Raw genomic sequence first — 20,418 nt, 5'->3', positions numbered from 1 at the left:
GTAGTTATTATGTTTTGGGAGGTTTCTGGGTGTCTATTTGAAGTGGTTGACTTAGCTTTGTCAGAGCATTCTTGTTCTGTTTGGTTATTATATGCATTAATTGTAAATAATATGTTTTGGGAAGTTTCTAGGTGTGCGTTAGAAGTGGTTGGTTAGCTTTGTTAGAGCATTTTGCTTGCTGGTGACCAATGGTATTGTCATGAGATATGATGAAAGAATCAGGAATGGACTTATTTTCTAAAAGTATGGTTTTTGAGACGGCGTTTATATTCATCTTCTTCCTATACTAATTTCTACTTGAGTTTCTTTTATATTAACATATTTGTGGAAATGAAGCAGTAAATGAACTGTAGTTTTAGAAGAAAGATGTAAACATATCCTTGTATGTAACATATAGTGTTATTCGACGTCATGATTGATTAATATCGGAGACGCTGTAAGGTTTTCCCTGTCACCAGTTCAAAAACTGGTTTGGATCCTGGCCCACAATTTCTATTTTATTCCTTCGGTATTTTATAGGTTATATTATTATTAAGGTATTTTTGGTACTCACGTTTACTAGGTTGACGTGGAGGTCTCTGGCCTGAACCCTCGGGAATGAGGGAAGTTGCCCAGTCGCACTATCCATAGCTTCATTGGACCGGAGCAGGAAGGGGTCACGGTCCGTGGACATATAGATCGTATATGTCCAAAAGTTAATAGGATTACCTTTTTAAAATAACGTGCAATAAATGTTAATAGTGCTAAGAATCTGTAAGAAGAATGTGTTGATTATTCTTAAAACTAAGAATCTGCAAAAGAAGTCGCTGAGATTTCAGAAAAGTTGACAATTTCTACTCAGACGATTTCTTCGAAAAATAGTTATTATTGTTTATCGTGGGTACTTCAGAAATAAACAACAATCACATGATACGAAATGTTAACCTAAAGCAAGTTATTAATGATTTGGAATTTTCGGTATCGAAAATTTCCTAAGTCGATGAGACCTATAAAAAGTAAAATAGAAAGTAAAATATTATAAAAAATATAAAATTCTTCTAAGTCCCGTTCAGGAACTTGGAAAATCTGAAAGGGAAAATAATGTTAAAATTCCCTGAAAATGTCAAATAAATAAAATATGAAAACTATTCTAAGTCCGTTTAAACGGACTTAGAAAAATCCTGAAAGAAATAATAAAAATAATTCAAATTTGCACTAAGTTAAAAAGATGAAATAAATCGAAATAAAATATTTTGACAAAAATATTCTAGGTCGAAAATACCTAGAAAAATACGATTAAATATAAATTATTCTAAGTCCAGGTAGGCGACTTAGAAAAATCCCGCAAATAAAAAGATAGCGGTTAGGTAATAAAGAAAAATTCGAGTTTCTGGGAACTAAATCAACCAGAAGGTCTTTACTGCCAAGAAGGTTGGTTCTGCGGATCCCTGTCCAGACCAAAACGAATTTTTGGCCGTTGTGCACCTATATTTATACGAAAAAAATAGGTCAACTGCTCCATGGCGCTCAATACCATTGGCTGCAATTATGGTTGCAATTTGACCAATCGTAAAGCCGGAATTGAGCTATTGGCGACAGGAGGTAGCACTATTACTTCTGTTGATGGATTTATTTCTTTGGTTGTACAGAAAATCGATAAACGCCTTTTCACTGTCGAAGTTCGCACACGACTTAGTTTTTAATGAAACTGTTAAACATACTTTAATATTTTTAGTAGTAATTTTTATTTATTTAATACCTTTATAAAAACTGACTTCATTTGCGACAAAATACAAAAATTGCATACGAAAGCTGCACTCTTCACCTTTAAAACGAATTTCGGTTTTTGTCGATGGGACACATTGATCAAAAGATCAAATTTTTACCTTTGAATTGATACAATTTTTTTTAAATTGATTTCGCGCGCGTAACTGATACTCCAAATCGCCGGTTGCTTTAAATGTTGTTTCTGACAGAACGGATCATTATACACAAAAAATGATAATAAATATTTTTATTTAGAGTTATCTCAGCTATATTTTTTATTTGTAAAACTTTTTACTACGGCGTACATATTCTTGGTAAATCATTGGTCATTGTTTTGTTTTAATCTAAAATTAATTTTACAAGAAAAAAGATTTGTTCAGGATACGAATAAGTAGGTATTGCATTACCCATTTGACTGAGTGCCAGAAGAATTTAAAAATGCATTAACATTAATTTACTTGAAACTGGCGTATGTTTTGTAATACACGTGAATGAGAGTTTTAAAAATAGCAAACAAAATATATTATTTTAAAAATTCCTACCTCCTACAAAAGCCTTGAAAATCAGTAAAAAAGTAATTAAAATATTTATTTTTATGTTAAAGAAGAATAATGCCTATTTGTTATGTCACTGTTTTATTTTTCTAAGTGATTATTCATAGTTAATGTATTATTAAAATGTATAGTTAATGTATTATGTAAAGTATTAATGTATGTACATAGTTATCTATGAATATAGATATATAGATATATATCTATATTCATAGATAACTTCATAGTATTGAAGTTTTATCTATTATACCCTTGGTAAGGAGAGTTAAGTTTAAGGACAAAACGTTGAAATATGTAAAATTTTATTTTATATTTTGCTTCGATTTTATTTTCAATAATATTTGTTGAGCTATACGAGCAAGATATAAAACGTGGGCCAAAATTCAAGAAAAAGAACAAAAAAATTCTGGACGTACAATGAAATACATAAGCAATATGTATTGAATTCCACGATAACCCTTTTGCCACTGCGGAGGACTTGAGTTCCCAGCCGCTAGTTCATGTTTACTGATGTATATAAATATAACCGCTTCTACGTATAAATGAAATATTTCAGTAATTTCTAGTCTACTCTCGTCAACCGGTAACACTGGTGTCATCACATGATTGAATTTCCTAACCTAACATCGATGTATTGTGGCACGTGCATTTCGTGCATGGATGTGAACTCGTTACTTATTTTAATTAAAATTAAGGAATAGAGTGTGCACACATTAATACTAGTACAAGTAAGTAAAATATAATAAATAGTAATTAAAATGTAAGGAGATTTAGCAAACAATAATCTAGTGGGATCGTTTGTTCCCTACACTAATTTTATATGGGATCAAAATTACCCATTAGTAATAAACTTTTTTTTTTTCAGATATGAGACGAAACCGGCCTCTCAGTGAAAAAGAGTTAGAAGAAGCTATAAATAATATAACTGACTCAGAAGAAAAACTATTTTTAGCATCTGATGAGTCTGACTAGGAAGAGTACAAATGAGCGACGAAGAGGAGGAATGTAACAGCAGTACTGAAAAGCAGATATAAGCATCTATGATGAACGCCATACAATGAACGAAGAAAACGGTAATAATGAGAGTGGTAAACCACTGACGTGAGTCCCAATGTAAACACGCATGTGGTAACTTGGAAAAAACCTTCGAAAAATTTTATACCTAGAACAAAATGGCCTAAGGAAACGAAGGGTGTCAATCTTTTGGAATTAAACGGACAGTGTTCTGAGCTAGATGTGTTTCTAAAATTATTTTCTAGAAGCTTGTTTACATATATTGCTAATAGTACTAATAAACGTATAAAGCTATTAAAAAGAAAAAAGAATTTGAAACTTAACTGCGAGGAGACCAACATGTATGAAATTATGATAGTACTTGGCTGCACTCTTTTGATGTTCTATAACAGGGTGCCGAGTTTTTATCATTACTGGTTCAACGATGAATCATTGTCAAATAGTATAATAAAAAATGCTATCGGTAGAGATCGATGTACTTTCCTACTTTCAAAAATGTATTATACTGACCCAACAAAACCTCAAAATTGTTCTAAAACATACTATTTAGAAGACGTCGTAAACTGTTTAAAAACACGATTTCAAAAGGCAAGATCTGAATCTTCTTAACAATCCATTGATGAGACGATGGTAAAATTCAAAGAGCGACCATCTCTCAAACAGTACATACCTAACAAACTAATCAAGAGAGGTATCAAATTATGGCAACAATGCGATTCCATGACTGGTTACATATTCAACTTTAACATCTACTCCGCTAAGTAAACCACAGCACTAGACGGTACTCTTGGAGAGAGGGTGGTAGCGACACTATGTCAAACACTTCAATCAAAAGACGTATGTCTGTGTATTGATCGTTTTTTTACCACTGTTGATTACATGAATAATCTTGAGTTTTCATGCGTTGGTACATACATGAAGCGCAGAAAGAATGCGCCACAATTTATTGATAAGAAGCTATCTAGAAGTGAATCTGACTCATTGGTAAATGATAAAGGCGTAATGGCAGTTAGATGGCAGGTCACTAAAGAAGTTTTACTTTTCTCAAACTGCCACTCGCCATCTTTATCATAGATTGAAAGAAAACTAAAAATAGGCGAAAATGCACTTTTGATTGCCCTGAAGCTATAGTATTTTACAATAAATTTATGGGAGGGGTTGATTTACCTGATCAAAAGATTCATCATCAGTGGCATTACATCTCGTTATGAACCAAGGCCTTCTTCAGAACAATCTTCCATTCGCTCCTGTCTCTGGCAACTCTTCTCCATGCTTTAACTTCGATGGATTTTAGATCATTCTCTATGTTATCTTGATACCTAAGTTTTGGTCTTCCTCTGGCTCGTCTTCCCACTGGTCCTCTTCGCTCGAAAATTTTTCTGATCGTTGCATCTTCATCTCGCTTAATTACATGTCCTATCCATCGAAGGCGTGCTAATTTAATACATTTTACAACGTCAGGTTCCCCAAAACTTCTGTATAACTCAAAGTTGTAGCGCCTACGCCACAAACCCTGTTCTTGGACTTCTCCATATATTTTCCTTAGAATTTTTCTCTCGAAACGTTTAAGCAATTCTTGGTCGTTCTGTGTAAGTGACCACATTTCTGACCCGTATGTAAACACTGGCCTTATTAGTGTTTTATATATGGTAACTTTAATTTTTGTGGGTAGCTTTGGGACCATCTGTTCCCTCAAGCCATAAAGCACTTATTAGCAAGCACTATTCTTCTTTTAATTTATTCTCTGACAATGCTGTTTTTGGTCAGCAGCGAGCCCAGGTAAACGAAGGTGTCCACACCTTCCAGTTCCAGATCATCAATTAATAGTATAGGTATCTGGTTGCCTGATCTAGTACAATACATATACTTGGTTTTCTGTGCGTTTATTTTTAATCCCATTCTCAGTGCAGACGCCCTTAGTGATCGAAATGCTTCGATTAGAGATTCTGTGGACCTAGCAATAATGTCTATGTCATCCGCATATCCGACCACTTGTACAGATTTATTAAAGATGGTGCCATTCGTATTAATATAGCACTCTCGAATTACTTTTTCTAGTGCAAGGTTAAATAAGAGACACGGCAGTCCATCTCCCTGTCTCAGTCCATTTTTACAATGGAAGGGTCTTGAAAAATCGTTTTGGATTCTGACTACACTTTCTACGCCTGTGATTGTCAAAAGTGATCAAAAGATTGCCACCTATGATTTAGACAGAAAATCTACTAAATGGTGGCGTAAAATTTTCTACAAATTGTTAATGGCATTCATAATCAATTCATGGATAATATTTTAAGAAATTCAGAATAAAAGTAAGAAAGTTTCTCTTTTTCATTATTTAGTACCTGTAATGATGTTTCCCATTGTGCAAAAAGTGTTGGGGCTAAAAGTTCCCACCTCCTTAGAACGGACAAATGTGACTTTTACGACTAATTATATACATAATTTGTTTAAATTAATTATTCTGATTATAAAACTGAGTAGTTTCAGTCTTTTACATGTAAAACTAAATTCAGTGGTGAAAGGGTTAAATTCAATATTTTTATTGTTTCCATTGCATTACTATGAAATTTGATCCCTGTTGTTGTTACTGTCCTTGCATAAATTCAAACTAATATATGAAAATTTATTTTTCTTCACATAACTATCTTTGTATCCTTTTTAACTATTCGCTAATTTGTGCATTGTTGATACGCTTTTCTATGCGTGAGACAATGCATTAGCAATTGACACTAGAATAATAGTTTGTTCATGTTTCTCCTTGGGTTCGTTTGTTATTTTGGATACATTTTAATGACAGGCAAAAAACAATGATATGCTTTATATCATCTCACTCATGAGAATGACGGATGATAGTTTATAGTTTATTTTATATGACTAAATAAAAATAGACCATCTGATGTGTTTATAAAGAATTTTAACTTCGATTGTATATCACTTTATATAAAAATAAATAAATGCGAAAAAATTCCATGAAAAAATAATTTTTTACTTACCGTAAATGATTTATACAGTTTTTATGGGGTTTTCAGTATCGAATTTCATTAAAAAATAAATTTAACGGTAAAAAAATGCCAAATTTCCTGTCATCTCTTGTCTTCCTCTCCTGCTACTTCTAGGAACCCGCAGATCAGCAATTCTTCGTATTGGGTGTATAATGTCTCTAAGTTGAACATGACCATCTTAACCTATGCTCCCTCATTTTATCAACAATTGGAGCAGCCATCCCTAGACTTCCCCTAATATACTCATTCTTAATTTTATCCTTTTTGTCACTCCACTCATCCATCTATGCATTCTAATTTCATCTACATGCATAGTTCCGTACATCATTACTGGTCTTATGGCTGTTTTATAGAATTTTCCCTTCAGCTTCATTGGAATTTTTCTGCCACACAACTCACCACTCGCTTCCTTCCACTTCATCCATCCAACCTTTATTCTATTGCATGCACCTCCATCGATTCGCCCATTACTCTGTAACACAAATATATCCTTCTATTTGTACTAACTCCATCTTTATATAAACATTCTAAATACTCTGTTTTTGTCCTACTAAGTTTTAAACTTTTTTTCCTTAAGAGCTTGTCTCCACTGTTCCAGTTTTTTTTTCTAAGTCGCTTTCACTATTTCCTACTAACACTACATCATCAGCATACATTAAGCACCACGGAAGTTTCACTGTTATTTGATCCAGAACTAATGAGAATAAATAAGGATTAAGCACCGAGCCTTGGTGCAATCCTACTTTCACACGAAATTTATCAGTCTTTCCCACACCTGTCCTAACACTAGCAGTTACTCCCTCATACATGTGTCTCACAATATTTACATATTTACCGGAGACTCCTTTTTTATTGAGAGCTCACCACAGAATTTCCCGAGGAACTCTGTCATACGCTGTCTCAAGATTAATGAATACCATATAAGCGTTTGTTTCTTTATTTCAGTATTTTTTCATCAACTACCTTATAATGAAAATTATACCAACTCTATTTATAGTATTACTTTTCCCTACATACCACAACTTGTATCCTTCCCTTGCCCTTTTCACCTAGTCTCTTGAATATATGCAATTTGTACTTTTGTCTCTCCTTCTTTTAAGAGCATCTACTAACTCAACATTTTCAAGATTCCAGTATCCTATCCTAATTTTTCTAACCTGTAGTGGTGTTCCCCCTGAGATAGTAGTGTTGTTTTTTGAGTTAAGTTTTTTAAGTCACCTCATTCTTTGATATTTATTTTTGTAGTCTCCGAAATAGTTTATCTGTATTCAACAAATTTTCGCTTTGGCTTTCACCCAAATTAACAACATAACTTGTCTGCTATTTTATGGCCCACCTTGCCAATCTGAGACTGTGCGGGAGGAAGGTCTAAACTTAGTAGATCTTCGTGCAGGATCAACTAGGTAGGAAGTTATTGGCTTGGGCGTTTGGGGCGAACACCGCTTAAGCATAGCCAGAAGTTCGCTGTCGTCAGAGATATAATCCCAGTTTGGGCCTTGTAGAGTTCAGAAATGATCGTTGCACTTAAAACATACACAACTCATATTTCGCAATTTACGGGAAAGCAGTAGGTGGGGCTAGGGATTCCGGAGTGGTGCATTTTATATTGTCCCTCTAACAAAGACTATTCGAACTACTTGGAGGCCAGGATATGGTATGTAAGGAAGTACTTAGGTATGATTTCCTCCTACTTTTAAGCTGCAACATTCCAGTTGACCAGCTATGGAGAAATAGAACATTTGGCTGCCCTTTTCTGGCTGGATTGGAAGCTATGGCCGAAAATTGAGACACTAAAGGCTGGCTTTGGGGAGTACCAGATGTAAGATCCTGTAGAGAATCATATCTTGGTATGAAGAATATAGAAATAATAGCAATGGTAAGAAAGGAGAATGAAACCAGACAAAGAAAATGGAGCAGACAATAAATGAAATTACTGATTTATTTAATTAACTATCTTATAATTCTCGAATTGAACTAAAATATAATTTTCGTTATCATGTTACAAACGTCACGTATCATGCCAGTTGTCAAAACTGGAAAAACGTAGTCTAAGCCTATACTGACCATTCAAACCAACAAATCAGGCAAACATCAGGAGTTCAAGACGTCATCGAAAGAACCACGACGCTTAAGTGGAACTGGGCAGGGCACGTAGCCAGAACACAAGATGGACGGTGGACAAGACGTATTATGGAATGGAGGCCCAGAAACTATAAAAGAAGCCGAGGACGACCACCGACTAGATGGACCGATGATATAAAACGTGTAGCAGGAAACTTACTACAAGCGGCCCAGTGTAGAGAACACTGGAAAGAACTGAGAGAGGCATATGTCCAGCAGTGGACGCGATTGGCTAATTGATGATGATGATACTGATCATTGCGAAATCTATAATGACTTTTGTCCATAATTTCCTATTAACACATATAAACATGATAACAAAAACTTAGATTATCTGAGCAAACCCGAATGTGTGAATGCGAAAGAGAATCCGTCCGTTATTCTGTATTGATTCAAGGCGATATGGTTAAAAAGGCTTTCGCGATCGTTTAACCCTTTCGACCCCATCTTTTTTTCTTCTCACCAAAAACTAATATTCATCATTTGGTCATATAATGCGGTTCTACAGATGTGTTTGATCATATTAATATTTTTTTAATTAAGTTTGGAGCCTCTTATTTTGGGATATATTGTCCCAAAGGTTTTTTTAGTGGGACTATATATAATACGGTATCGAAATAAAATTTTTCAATGGGCTTCAACCTTTTATTATATGAAAAAAAATTTTAAAAACAATTTTCATTTGAATTTAACCAATAATAGATCACAGTATAAGTACAAAAAACATTTCTATAAATGGTAATTTTTATAAATGATAAGGGTACCTGACATATTTGACATATCATTTGTGTTCGTGTCTTTTTTTTTGCAGAACACACTGTATAACAACGACGAGATTTTTCTATGATTGGTAAATGATCCCCCACACTTATCATATTCTTGGTTCTCTTTGAAGGTCTTCCTACAGATTTTTTTCAAACATGAACTTTGGTAGAGCTTCTTCCTTCGGTTACTAAATCTTCACCTACTGTCAGTAAAAAATCATTGAATGGAATTGTGTTGCGATTCAGTTGGTTGTAAATAATCCAACTATTGACAGCCGCTACCATTGTGAGTCTAAAAAAGACTTTTTTCCACCATTGAAGCGATTTTCTATCTAAATCATATGATCCAGACATTTGGTCACCTAAGTCAACTCCTCCCATACAGCAGTTGTAAAAAGCTATAACATTTGGGCAAGAGACGTCTACTTGTGTACCATCAAGTCCTTTACGTTTTACAGTGGTTAAGATATCTGTGTGGCAATTACTCAATAACAGTACTTCCTTAGTGCCTTAGCAAATCAACTGTGACTCTCCTCTGACTAACTTATTATTGAGGCGAGTCATATTTTTTCTGATCCTTATGGCAGTCCCAATAGCTGAAAACTTGATTTCGTGAAGTAGTTTTACAGTAGTGAAAAATTTGTCGAAAACTAAAACGACATTATCATCTTTTATCGGATTTAAGAGTGTGTGCACAAGTCTTTCCTCTAGAGTATCTTCAAATTTTTGGATTTCTTTTCCACTGTAAATATTTATATCATATGTGTAACCTGTATTAGAGTCGGATCTAACCCATGTCTTTATTCCTCTTTTTATAGGTTTGTTCGGAATATATTGTTTCAATGTGCTTCGGCCCTTAAACTTCGTCATGATACTTTGATGAGAGCTATCTGACCTGTACTTCTGAAAAGTGTACTTTAAGCAAGAAACAAATCATCAGTGTAGTAGGTTTTTGAAGTAATTTCTGGCTCTTTTGGGTGATTTTCATGTACCATTTAGCTAGAAGCACCAAATATATTCCTTGAAATGCTTTGTTTTATAAATTGGTTACCTATAGAAGGTCTTCACAACCAGTAATCAGAAAGGTGAGGAAGACGGTTGATACACATAATAAATGTTATGCCGATTACGATCATAAATTCTCCAACATCTGTGTATTGTGTTCTCTCTTCTGTAGAGATCAATTCTCTCATTGGTACAATCCACAATAAAGAGCATCAAACTTGGAGGAAATATCTTCTTGAAGACTTGTAATGGATTAAAAGTATGAACAATTTCTCTGTGACTTACAAGAACATTCTTAGGAGGAATGGTTGGAAGACTATACCAAAATATTTTTTCATCCCTTTCTCCTCTTTCTTTGTTAATTTGTTCTACATATTCACCTTTATTGTCGTACTTTTCATTACAATTTTTAATCACTGATCATCATTTCTTCATTGTTTTCCTTACCTTCACGTTTTAAAGTTTTTTGATTATTTATCTCTTCTTCACATTCAATGATTGCGAAATCTGATTCTTTAGAATCGCTGCTAGGATATCCTTCAATATCTTTATAGTTTGGATCTTCACAATTATCACTATTGGCAAATGTATCTTCAACATCATCTAATTCTGAATCAGAATAAAAATTGTTGGCGAACTTTTCTATATCTGCTTGAGTCAGCGGTTGACGTTGCTTCATGCTAAAAAAACTGTTGGAATGATTAGTCCCACAGAAAACAACCATTGGGATTATATATCCCGAACACTAAAATTATCATTTTTTTGTAACACTTCGATTTGTTTTTCATAATATGATTAATTTCAGTCATTCTACAAAGTATTGTTCTGAAGCTATTTTCTTGTGGCATTTTAAAGTAATTACTATTTAAATGGGAAAAAGCCACAATTAAAGGTTAAAGTACGTTTATTGACGTTTTAATTTCCACTTCGGAAATCGTTCTCAAAATACAAACATAAGTAAATTTAATTTACTTATGTTCATTGATACTTCATTGATTTTAAGACTTGTTTCAAATCATGGTGAAATAGTTCGATATCGTCGTCATCTTTATCTGCCGTAGGAGCATAAACTTGAATAAAATTTACTATACCTTTTTTAGACTGAAGTTGTATTGATAAGATCCTATCAGAATAAGGAGTAAAACTTCTCACAGAGTAATTGGCCTTTTTTGCAACTAAGATAGCAACACCATAGCGATGATTGACCTCGTTGTTACCTGAATAATACATGGTTCCATTATTTGTAATTTGTTTGCCTAAACCTGGTCACTGTACGTCACTTATACCTAAAACATCAATTTGGAGGTTTTCCATTTCAAGTAGTACGTTCGCTAATTTACCACTTGCGTATAGACTTCTGACAGTCCAGGTTGCTATTTTCAATGTCTTAAGTGCACAGGGATTTCTCTGGTTTACGACCTGGGAGACCCTGTGATCTACAGTTATTTCTCCCCTGCCGGATCTTGGATTCCGTGCTCCATAATCAGTAAGTTTGTTTACTCTACTTGTCATTTGCCATTCATGACTTTACTAGGGGTACTCTATGAGTCTTTAATGCAGTGGTTCCCCGTTGCCTTCTGCATCCTTACGCCGTTGACCTATTTTTCGATTCATCCGCCTTTAGGACCAGTTTCCCTAGACTGGGAATACATACGCCTAGAGATATTATTAGATATACCTACTCCCATAGAGTAGACATACGCCTTCGTTTTATCAATTAGAAATATAGTATGTATTGTACCACTATGTATACTTTCAATGTAAAATTGGGCTTCATTCACCCAATACAATTTTTTGAATTTCTGATAGGACGTTAGGGACGTATTGTCCCAAGGAGGTTGAAAGGGAAAAGTTTACTTATAAGAAACTTACTCATTTCAACGATTTAACCCTGTCAGCTTTGACTGCGTCAAGTTTTCATCCCTACCTTAGTTATTTTCAGGACTTGTGTCTTATTCCCCGAGACTTTTGATTACACATCACATGTACTGCAGTAGTAATTGTAATATGGAATTTATTATTCTAATTAATATCGTTATATAAATAGAAAAATATTTGAAAATAAAATAAAAGATGTACGAAATTTTTGCCTAGATTATTGTCATTTTTTATTTAAACGCAGTAAAACTTATATATACATTATTTTTAGGTGGATGGGAGCGGTAGCTCAATCTACTTACATGATAGGAGTATTTACAGGTGCTGTGGTATTAGGAAAAATGGCAGACAAATACGGTAGAAAGCCAATTTTCTGTTGGTCTGCTATTTTGCAATTAATATTGGGTGTTACTGTAGCCTTCACTCCTGAATACATTTCCTTTTTAGTTATTAGATATTTATATGGTATATTTGGATCGGCTGGAGCTTATATACCAGGTAAGTAATTATTAATAGCTTATTATTATTAGTAGCTAATAGTTGTATGCACATATCAATTCATGAAATTCTATAATCACCAACTGCAAATCTAATTCTACTCTTCTTGGATGCCATCTGAAAGTTCTTTACATAGAATTGTCTGTTATTTTGTCCTCTGACTGCCATTCTGACTGTTCTTCTTCTGGTGCTTACTCTAGTAATGAAAGTTGTCTATAACTATTTCAAATTCGTCTCCATCTTCTGTTTTTTTGAAGTGTCTGTTGTTTTCATCATCAAGTGTTTTCGTCTACCTACCTGGATTCCGTTTTCTTTCGATAATTATCTTAAAAATCGTATTTGCCGTAGACTATAATATAATTTTGTGTATTTAATAAAGCACAGACTAACAAAACATAACTATTTATTAACTTATAAAACGGTTTAACATAATTCCATTAATTATAGCAACGTGCACATTCGGAGCTGTCCATCCACCTGCCATAACCTCACCCAAGTCTGTCCAATATTTTCGAAGTGTCTACTGTTCCGATGCAGGATTAATATATAACATATAACTGTCATATATTACGTGTCTCCCCTCTCCCGCTATATGTTCCATATGTTTCTATTATATTTTAACAGTCGTAACCAAACCTATGTTAACCTCCACCAAGTTCTTTGCTGTAATTACTTAACTTCTCTTTTATTAGCATGTCTTCTTTACAAGTTCAATCCGTATTAATTGTGTGTTTTCATTTCATTTCATTTCAATAGTCTATATCATCTTCTATTATATTTCAAGACATCTTCATTTCATTTAATATTTTTTTATTTCTCGCTCTTTTAAGTAACGATCTACGGTAGCTTTTATCTCAACTAATATACATATATCTGTCATCGTAAGTTTATTACTATTAGTTTTGGTAACATTCCAACCCCGAACTATCTTTGTATTCTAGTTTGGTAAATATGTTTGTTTATCTTCTGATTGTCTTTGGCAGATATGGAGAATTCCTAATGTCATTTTCACAATGCTCCATTTTTAAAAATTATCTCTAAATGTTTGCAGATTAGCATTTATTGCCTGTTATAATATCAAACTTCTAGCTATCCTAGTTATTCGAATCATTCTTCTACAAACGCCACGTCTCAAATGTGTCAATTTCTTTGTTGCTGTTCTAATCATGCAGTTTTTAATGGATATATAAATGCATATATAAATAAGTGATGGATTAAATTAAAAATTAAAATTAAATTCTTATCACTGCTAGCTGTTTCGGCAGAGTGCCTTTCTCAAGTGATCTATTTTTGGATGTGTTTACAATTTATAGTCTTTACGAAATAGGTTGAGGAGGGGAGAACTGTTTGTCTTAATTTGGTCTAGAAAATTAATGGATTGATTTTGTTCTGTTTCTATTGTAAATTCAATATGACCATGGAGTAAATTAATATACGATAAAAATTAATCAAGCTGCCTGTTAGTTCTTGTAAAACATACCAGTACATCGTTTAAACTTCGTCATTAAAATTCTTCGCATCCAAAATAAAGGCCTGAAGCTATTTTTATTAGAATCTATGGAAATCAACAACATAAAAAATACAGACATAATTCTGAATGACCTGACAGTTCTCCCCTCCTTAACCTATTTAGTTACAGAGTATAAAGTATAAACACATACCAAAAAGAGATAACTTGAGAAAGGCACTCTGTCGAAACAGCTGTAGTGATAAGAATTTAAAATAAATTTTGTGAAATTGTTGAAAATAAAAGTTTTCAGTGTTCTATTGGCATATATAAATATTGATATTTCTACTAGATTGATCTCAGTATTTTTGTTATATTTGTGCTTTTCTAGATTGGATAAAACAGTTCTGCCCATCAGAATACGCTGTTGATTTTCCGGATTACAGCTCCATTTGTTATTTATGGCATCATCGAGATATATAAATTTATCGATTACATTTTGAGTGCCCATTATGCCTGTTGTTGGCTGTGTTGGTAATCAATACTTTTGTCTTGAGTATATTAATTAATAATCCATATTCTTCACTGACTTTGATTAGCTTATATTAGCTTTGATAGACTGAGGTGCTCCTTCAATTTGGACGATAAACATTGTGTCAAAGCGTCGATTAGGCACCGTAATTTCACCTATAAATTGTATTTTTAAAACTCATTAAATTTCCATTACATATTTGCTAAATAAATTAAATAGCCGTATGGAAAATAAAAATATGTAGCCTTACCTTTTAGCTTTTTTAATTTTACGTTGAGAACATCGCGAGAAGTAAATATTTTCTAATATCGTGGTTGCTTTATTGTTCTTATACAAACTTTGAATCAGTTTAGCCAGGTTCTTCCCTTGTTGCTCATAAATGATCAGATATGTGTTATTGGAGATTATCAAATGCTTTTAAGTTATCAGCGAAAGAGATATACTTGTGGATATTCAGTATATTATTTGCCGCTTTTATTAATGGACCTAGATTTATAATTTATTCCCGTAAACATATCCCACTTGTTCGAGAGCTATTTGTCAAATGGTTAATCTAACCCAGCGTTTCCCAAAGTTTTTTGGCCGAGGAGCACTATTCAGGACAGAAATTCTGCAGGAAGCACTTACCATATTGCACCTGAAAAATATTCACTTTATTCAATTTTTCTTTTTAATCGCAAACATCTTCTTCTTTTTCTTTTTATATAGACATGACTCTGTCTGTTTTTCAATGTGCCTCCAGTAAGTTGTCGTTCCATCGCTTTCGTGGTCTTCCTACTGATCGTCTTCCTATTGGGGAACCGTCTCTTGGCGTCTTTACTACTCGATTTGTTGTTATTCGGCTTATATGATCGTTCCATTCTACTCTTCTATCTCTTACCCAGTTCTTAATGTTCTCCACCTTGCATCTACGTCATATATATGTACTTCTAGCTCTGTCTCATAGTGTCTTACCATCAATTTTTCTAAGTGTTTTCATCTCTGCTGTTTCTAACATCCTTTTTGTCCTCTCTGTGCCAGGTCTTGTTTCTGCCGCGTATTTCATTATTGGTCTGATCACTGTTTTGTAAATTCTGCCTTTCGTTTCTTTCTATCGCAAACATAAGAAGTTTAATTACATATAACGAAAAACAAAAATAAAATGAACACACAGATCATATTTCTAAAATCTTAAAAAACGTAATGTCTTCAATTTAATGTGAAGAATGAGGCTGCCTTGATTTGCACATGTTAGTAATATCCGGTTGAATTTGGGATAACTGCAATCAAATGTAACGTTCGGCATTCAGTCGAGATCTATATTTTGTTTTAGTTGCCACATAGGCAGAGAATGCTGCTCCACATAAGTATGTTGTTGCAGAAGTGAGAAGAATAATTATCGCTTTATCTGACAAAATTTTAAATTCGTCTTTGAGTTGAGACCAAAAATCTACTAGATATTTACTTTCAAAATGTTTTTTTATCGCAGGATCCGATGTCAAATCTATCAGGCATTCATACTGCTGAGATGTTAAGGAAGCTGGTTTTTTTTAACATTGCAAGGTATGGATCTGCAACTCAGAAGTTTTCTTTAATTTTGTCGTGGAATTCCTTAGAAAAATAATTATGAGTGTGGAACTCGTTAAAGACACCGATTCTGCCCAAAAAATTAATTGCTTCCTATACACTTGTATTTTATCATTAGCGTTAAAGACAGTTTTTGTCTTTCCCTGAAGTGAGAGACTAACTTCATTGACCTTGTTAAAAATACCTGTTAAATATGCCAATTTAATTAACTAATGCTCGTTACCCAATTGATCACCCAAGGCAAAATTGCTGTCAATTAGGAAGGTTCTGACTTCAGCTCTCATTTCAAAGACCTAGCTAAACATTTGCCGCGAGAAAGCTTACTTCCGCATAAAGAAGTAAAGACGACTGTATACTGTCCATGTCATCGCACATCACTCTAAACAGCCTTTTATTCAGTGGTCGTAGTTTGATAAAATTAATTATTTTCACGGTTTCGTCCAAGAGTACTTTTAAGGAAGGCGGTATTTTTTTTCACAGTGAGGCTATGGAGGTGAAGTATACAGTGGATAGTGCTGCATTCCCTGACTTTTTCCTTTATTCTTGAAATGACGCCCGACGTTCTTCCAGTTATAGCCTTCCCGCCGTCTGTGAACACATCGACGCAATTATACCAGGAAATGCTATTCTCTATGAAAAAGCTTTGTATTAACATAAAAATTTCGGCACCAGTTGTCTTAGTTGTCAATAATTTGCAAAAAAGTAAATCCTCTTGAAAAGACTCGCAAGTGTTGGTACCGCATAAATGCTATTAAAATTGCCAACCCAGCTACATCTGTTGACTCATCTATCTGTAGTGAAAACTTGGTATATTTTATTCGTGCACAATACAAAAATGAAACATGACTAATACACTTTTTTTTGGCGTAGTAAGGAGAGGGCGGTCTTAAACGAGTTCAGAAGTGCCGTCTGACCGTGAAACGTCGCCGGTAGAATATTAGGTGCCCATGTCAAACCAGTATTTTAATTTTGTTTAACTCTTTTCTATGTTTTTTCTGTTTAACCGTTTATTATCGTCATAATAGAGCAATAACCACACGAGAACGCTGATCTAACCCATTGCATCCTTGCACCCTCTGTAGTTGATTTTCTTTGAACGTTTTTGTCGCAAGTTCTATGCCTTCAAAATATATATGTCTTTCATAATATCCCCTTTACATTTTTTTTAACCATTTGAAATTGTACTTTCCTTATTCTTCAAAAAGTAGAGACAGTAAGTAGTAAGCCTAGCGGTTATGAATTAAATGGAATGTAAAACAACTTATTTTATAGAAAGCACCATATTATACAAAGTTATTATTATTAACGTTTGTCCTTCTTTCATACTACGATGTGTTTCGTCTTTATTAACACTTATCAAGCTGAGTCACATCGAAAATAGACTCAGAGTGAGATAAGTATATATATATATATATATATATATATATATATATATATATATATATATATATATATATATATATATATATATATATATAAGTGCTTGAATCTCTAGAAAATGCACGTATAGATTCAAGATACACTAACATAATTAAAAACATATATGAAAATGCCACCATGCAGATAAAGCTGGACGAAAGCACAAAAACTAATCCCATAAGACTACAACGGGGAGTAAGACAAGGAGACACCATCTCTCCCAAACTATTTACCCTTGCTCTAGAAGACATTTTTAAGAAACTAGAATGGAACAATAAGGGTATCAACGTCGACGGATCATACTTAAACCACTTGCGATTCGCAGATGACATAGTTTTAATAGCCGATAATATCCAAGAACTAAATGATATGTTACAACAATTAAATGCAGTTTCAGGAGCGGTAGGCTTAAAAATGAACTACAGCAAAACAAAAATACTGAGCCGAGACCAGACAAATATAACAATACAAAATCATACCATAGAAAATGTTGAACATTATGTATATCTAGGTCATGTTATCAAACTAGAAAAACCAAATCAAGATGCTGAAATTAAAAGAAGAACACAACTGGCATGGGGCGCTTTCGGCAAATTAGCATATATCTTGAAAGACACCTCCATTCCTGTAAACTTAAAGAAAAAGGTGTATAACACATGCATACTACCAGTTTGTACTTACGGCTTGGAGACAGTAGCCTTTACCAAAAAATCTGCTAAAAAATTAGAAACAAGGCAAAGAGCAATGGAACGAATCATGCTTGGAATATCACTAAGAGACAAGATTAGAAACACCGAGATAAGACGTAGAACGAAGATTAGGAATATTGTGGAAGAAATTGCAAAAATGAAATGGCGCTGGGCAGGTCACGTAGCCCGATATAATGACAACAGGTGGACACGGAGAATTCTAGAATGGAGACCAAGGACGACAACAAGAAGCACGGGAAGACCTCAAAAAAGATGGGTAGATGACATAAGAACAGTGGCAGGCAAACAGTGGATTAGATTGGCGCAAGATAGAGAAAGATGGAAGCAATTGGGAGAGACCTACATTCAGGAGTGGATGGAAAATGGTTGACAAAGATATATATATATATATATATATATATATATATATATATATATTATTTTAGAGGATATATATATATATATATATATATATATATATATATATATATATATATAGAAAGAGAGAGAGGAAAAGATAAGCGCCATCTACTTTGGATGACAGACAATAGACATCACTGGGTCTCGTAGCATTTATTGAAATATTTAAAAATACATGTATCTTAAAGAAACTAATTTATATCGGTCGCTTTGTACAAAACAAATTACAAAAATATATTTCTTAAAGATAAAAGTACTTTCAAACAGCTTATTTTTTAAAAAGCTGGTATAAATTTCTCTTGATTTTTGTATGTGTTCCAATTTTCTAAAATTTTAATATTTCTTTACTTTAGGCTTTGTACTTACAATGGAATTAGTTGGTCCAAGCAAACGATCAATGTGTGGAGTCGCATTTCAAGCAGTTTTTGCGGTCGGAATTATGTTAGTTGCCGGATGGGGAGCTATAATAAAAGATAGACAAATTCTACAAATAATTTATGGATGCCACGCTTTACTTTTAGTTGGACATATCTGGCTTATGGATGAATCACCAAGGTGAGTACAATGTCAGAACATTCTTGGCAAATGCATGTATATAAAACTTTGTTTATGGTGTACTTTATAATAGAAGAAGGTGACCTAAAATGACATAGCATGTAAAATGAGATGCGGTTACTTATTTAAAAACTACTGGCACTATCTAGTGAACAGGTACGGTTTTATGTGGCAAAGAGTAACCGAATTACATGTTGGCACACCATTTGGTTTATAACTATGATACATCAAAGTTAACCTCGACAAATTATTTTTACTGGTGTAAATTAATTTTTACTGGAAAATACGATTTGTTTTAAAGTGAAACCAACGTTAGGAAATAAGTGTAATAAACTCAGAATTGTCGTTGAAAGTCAAATAAAATAATTCGGTAAGAATAAAGAACCACGTGTTGTTGCTGATAAAACCACATAGCTATTCATGAAGATAAAATGATATACTATGTCATTTTAAAAACAAACCTAAAATTAATTTTTATTTAAAAACTATTATTTTTGTTTTTTTTTATACATTAAGGTTGATAAACGCGAGAAAACATCAACCAGACAATTGTGGGATGAAGCAGTAGTGCAGAATGCTATTGAGGCTGTAAAAAGTGGTCGGATGTGATGGTTAAAAGCAAGCAAACTCTTCAATATCCCGCAAGCGACGTTAAGACGAAGATTAAATAACGTAAACAAAAGAGCCAAAGGGTGCGCAAAAATTTTGGGACGTTTTTCAACCAAGTTTAATGACGATGAAGAAAAAGAATTTGTTGAGCACGTACTGTTATTAGAGTCTAGATTGCTTGGGATAACTACTACAGACCCAAAAAACATGCATTTGAATTTGCCACTAAAAATGGTATTTCAAATGGATTTAAAGATCCCAGCGCTGTACGAGAGTGGCTGAGAAGATTTCGCATGCGATATCCTGAAATATCCTTTAGTCAACCTGAAGATGTGTCTGCAGCTAGAGCTATCGCATTTAATAAGTCTCAAACACAAATTTTTTTAATACGTTGGAAATGACCCTGGAAAAAGAGAAAATTGAAGTACACTGCGTTTATAATATGGACGAAAGTGGTTTGTCCACAGTACAGCGGCGTCCAAAAATTTTTGTAAAAATTGGAAAAAAGCAAGTGGGATCGTTGATCATGATCGTTGATGTCTGTTGCATGAATAGTATAGGTAAGTTCGTACCACCAGCATTGATTCTTCATAGGAAAAATA

General features: G+C 33.7%; 1 protein-coding gene across 1 annotated transcript in view; it reads left to right on the top strand.

Moving 5' to 3' along the window:
• Positions 1-20,418, top strand: part of LOC140443327 (organic cation transporter protein) — a 105,280-nt gene that overhangs the window by 71,603 nt on the left and 13,259 nt on the right. The window contains exons 4-5 of the mRNA XM_072534524.1: positions 12,353-12,579; positions 19,006-19,207. Of these exons, the coding sequence (XP_072390625.1) occupies positions 12,353-12,579; positions 19,006-19,207 (429 nt within the window). The remainder of the gene's footprint in view (positions 1-12,352; positions 12,580-19,005; positions 19,208-20,418) is intronic.

This window comes from Diabrotica undecimpunctata, chromosome 6 (assembly GCF_040954645.1).
Source record: "Diabrotica undecimpunctata isolate CICGRU chromosome 6, icDiaUnde3, whole genome shotgun sequence".
In the NCBI taxonomy this organism is placed as follows: domain Eukaryota; kingdom Metazoa; phylum Arthropoda; class Insecta; order Coleoptera; family Chrysomelidae; genus Diabrotica; species Diabrotica undecimpunctata.
The sequence above is the reverse complement of the archived record's forward strand: the minus strand, read 5'-3'. Positions and strand labels throughout refer to the sequence as shown.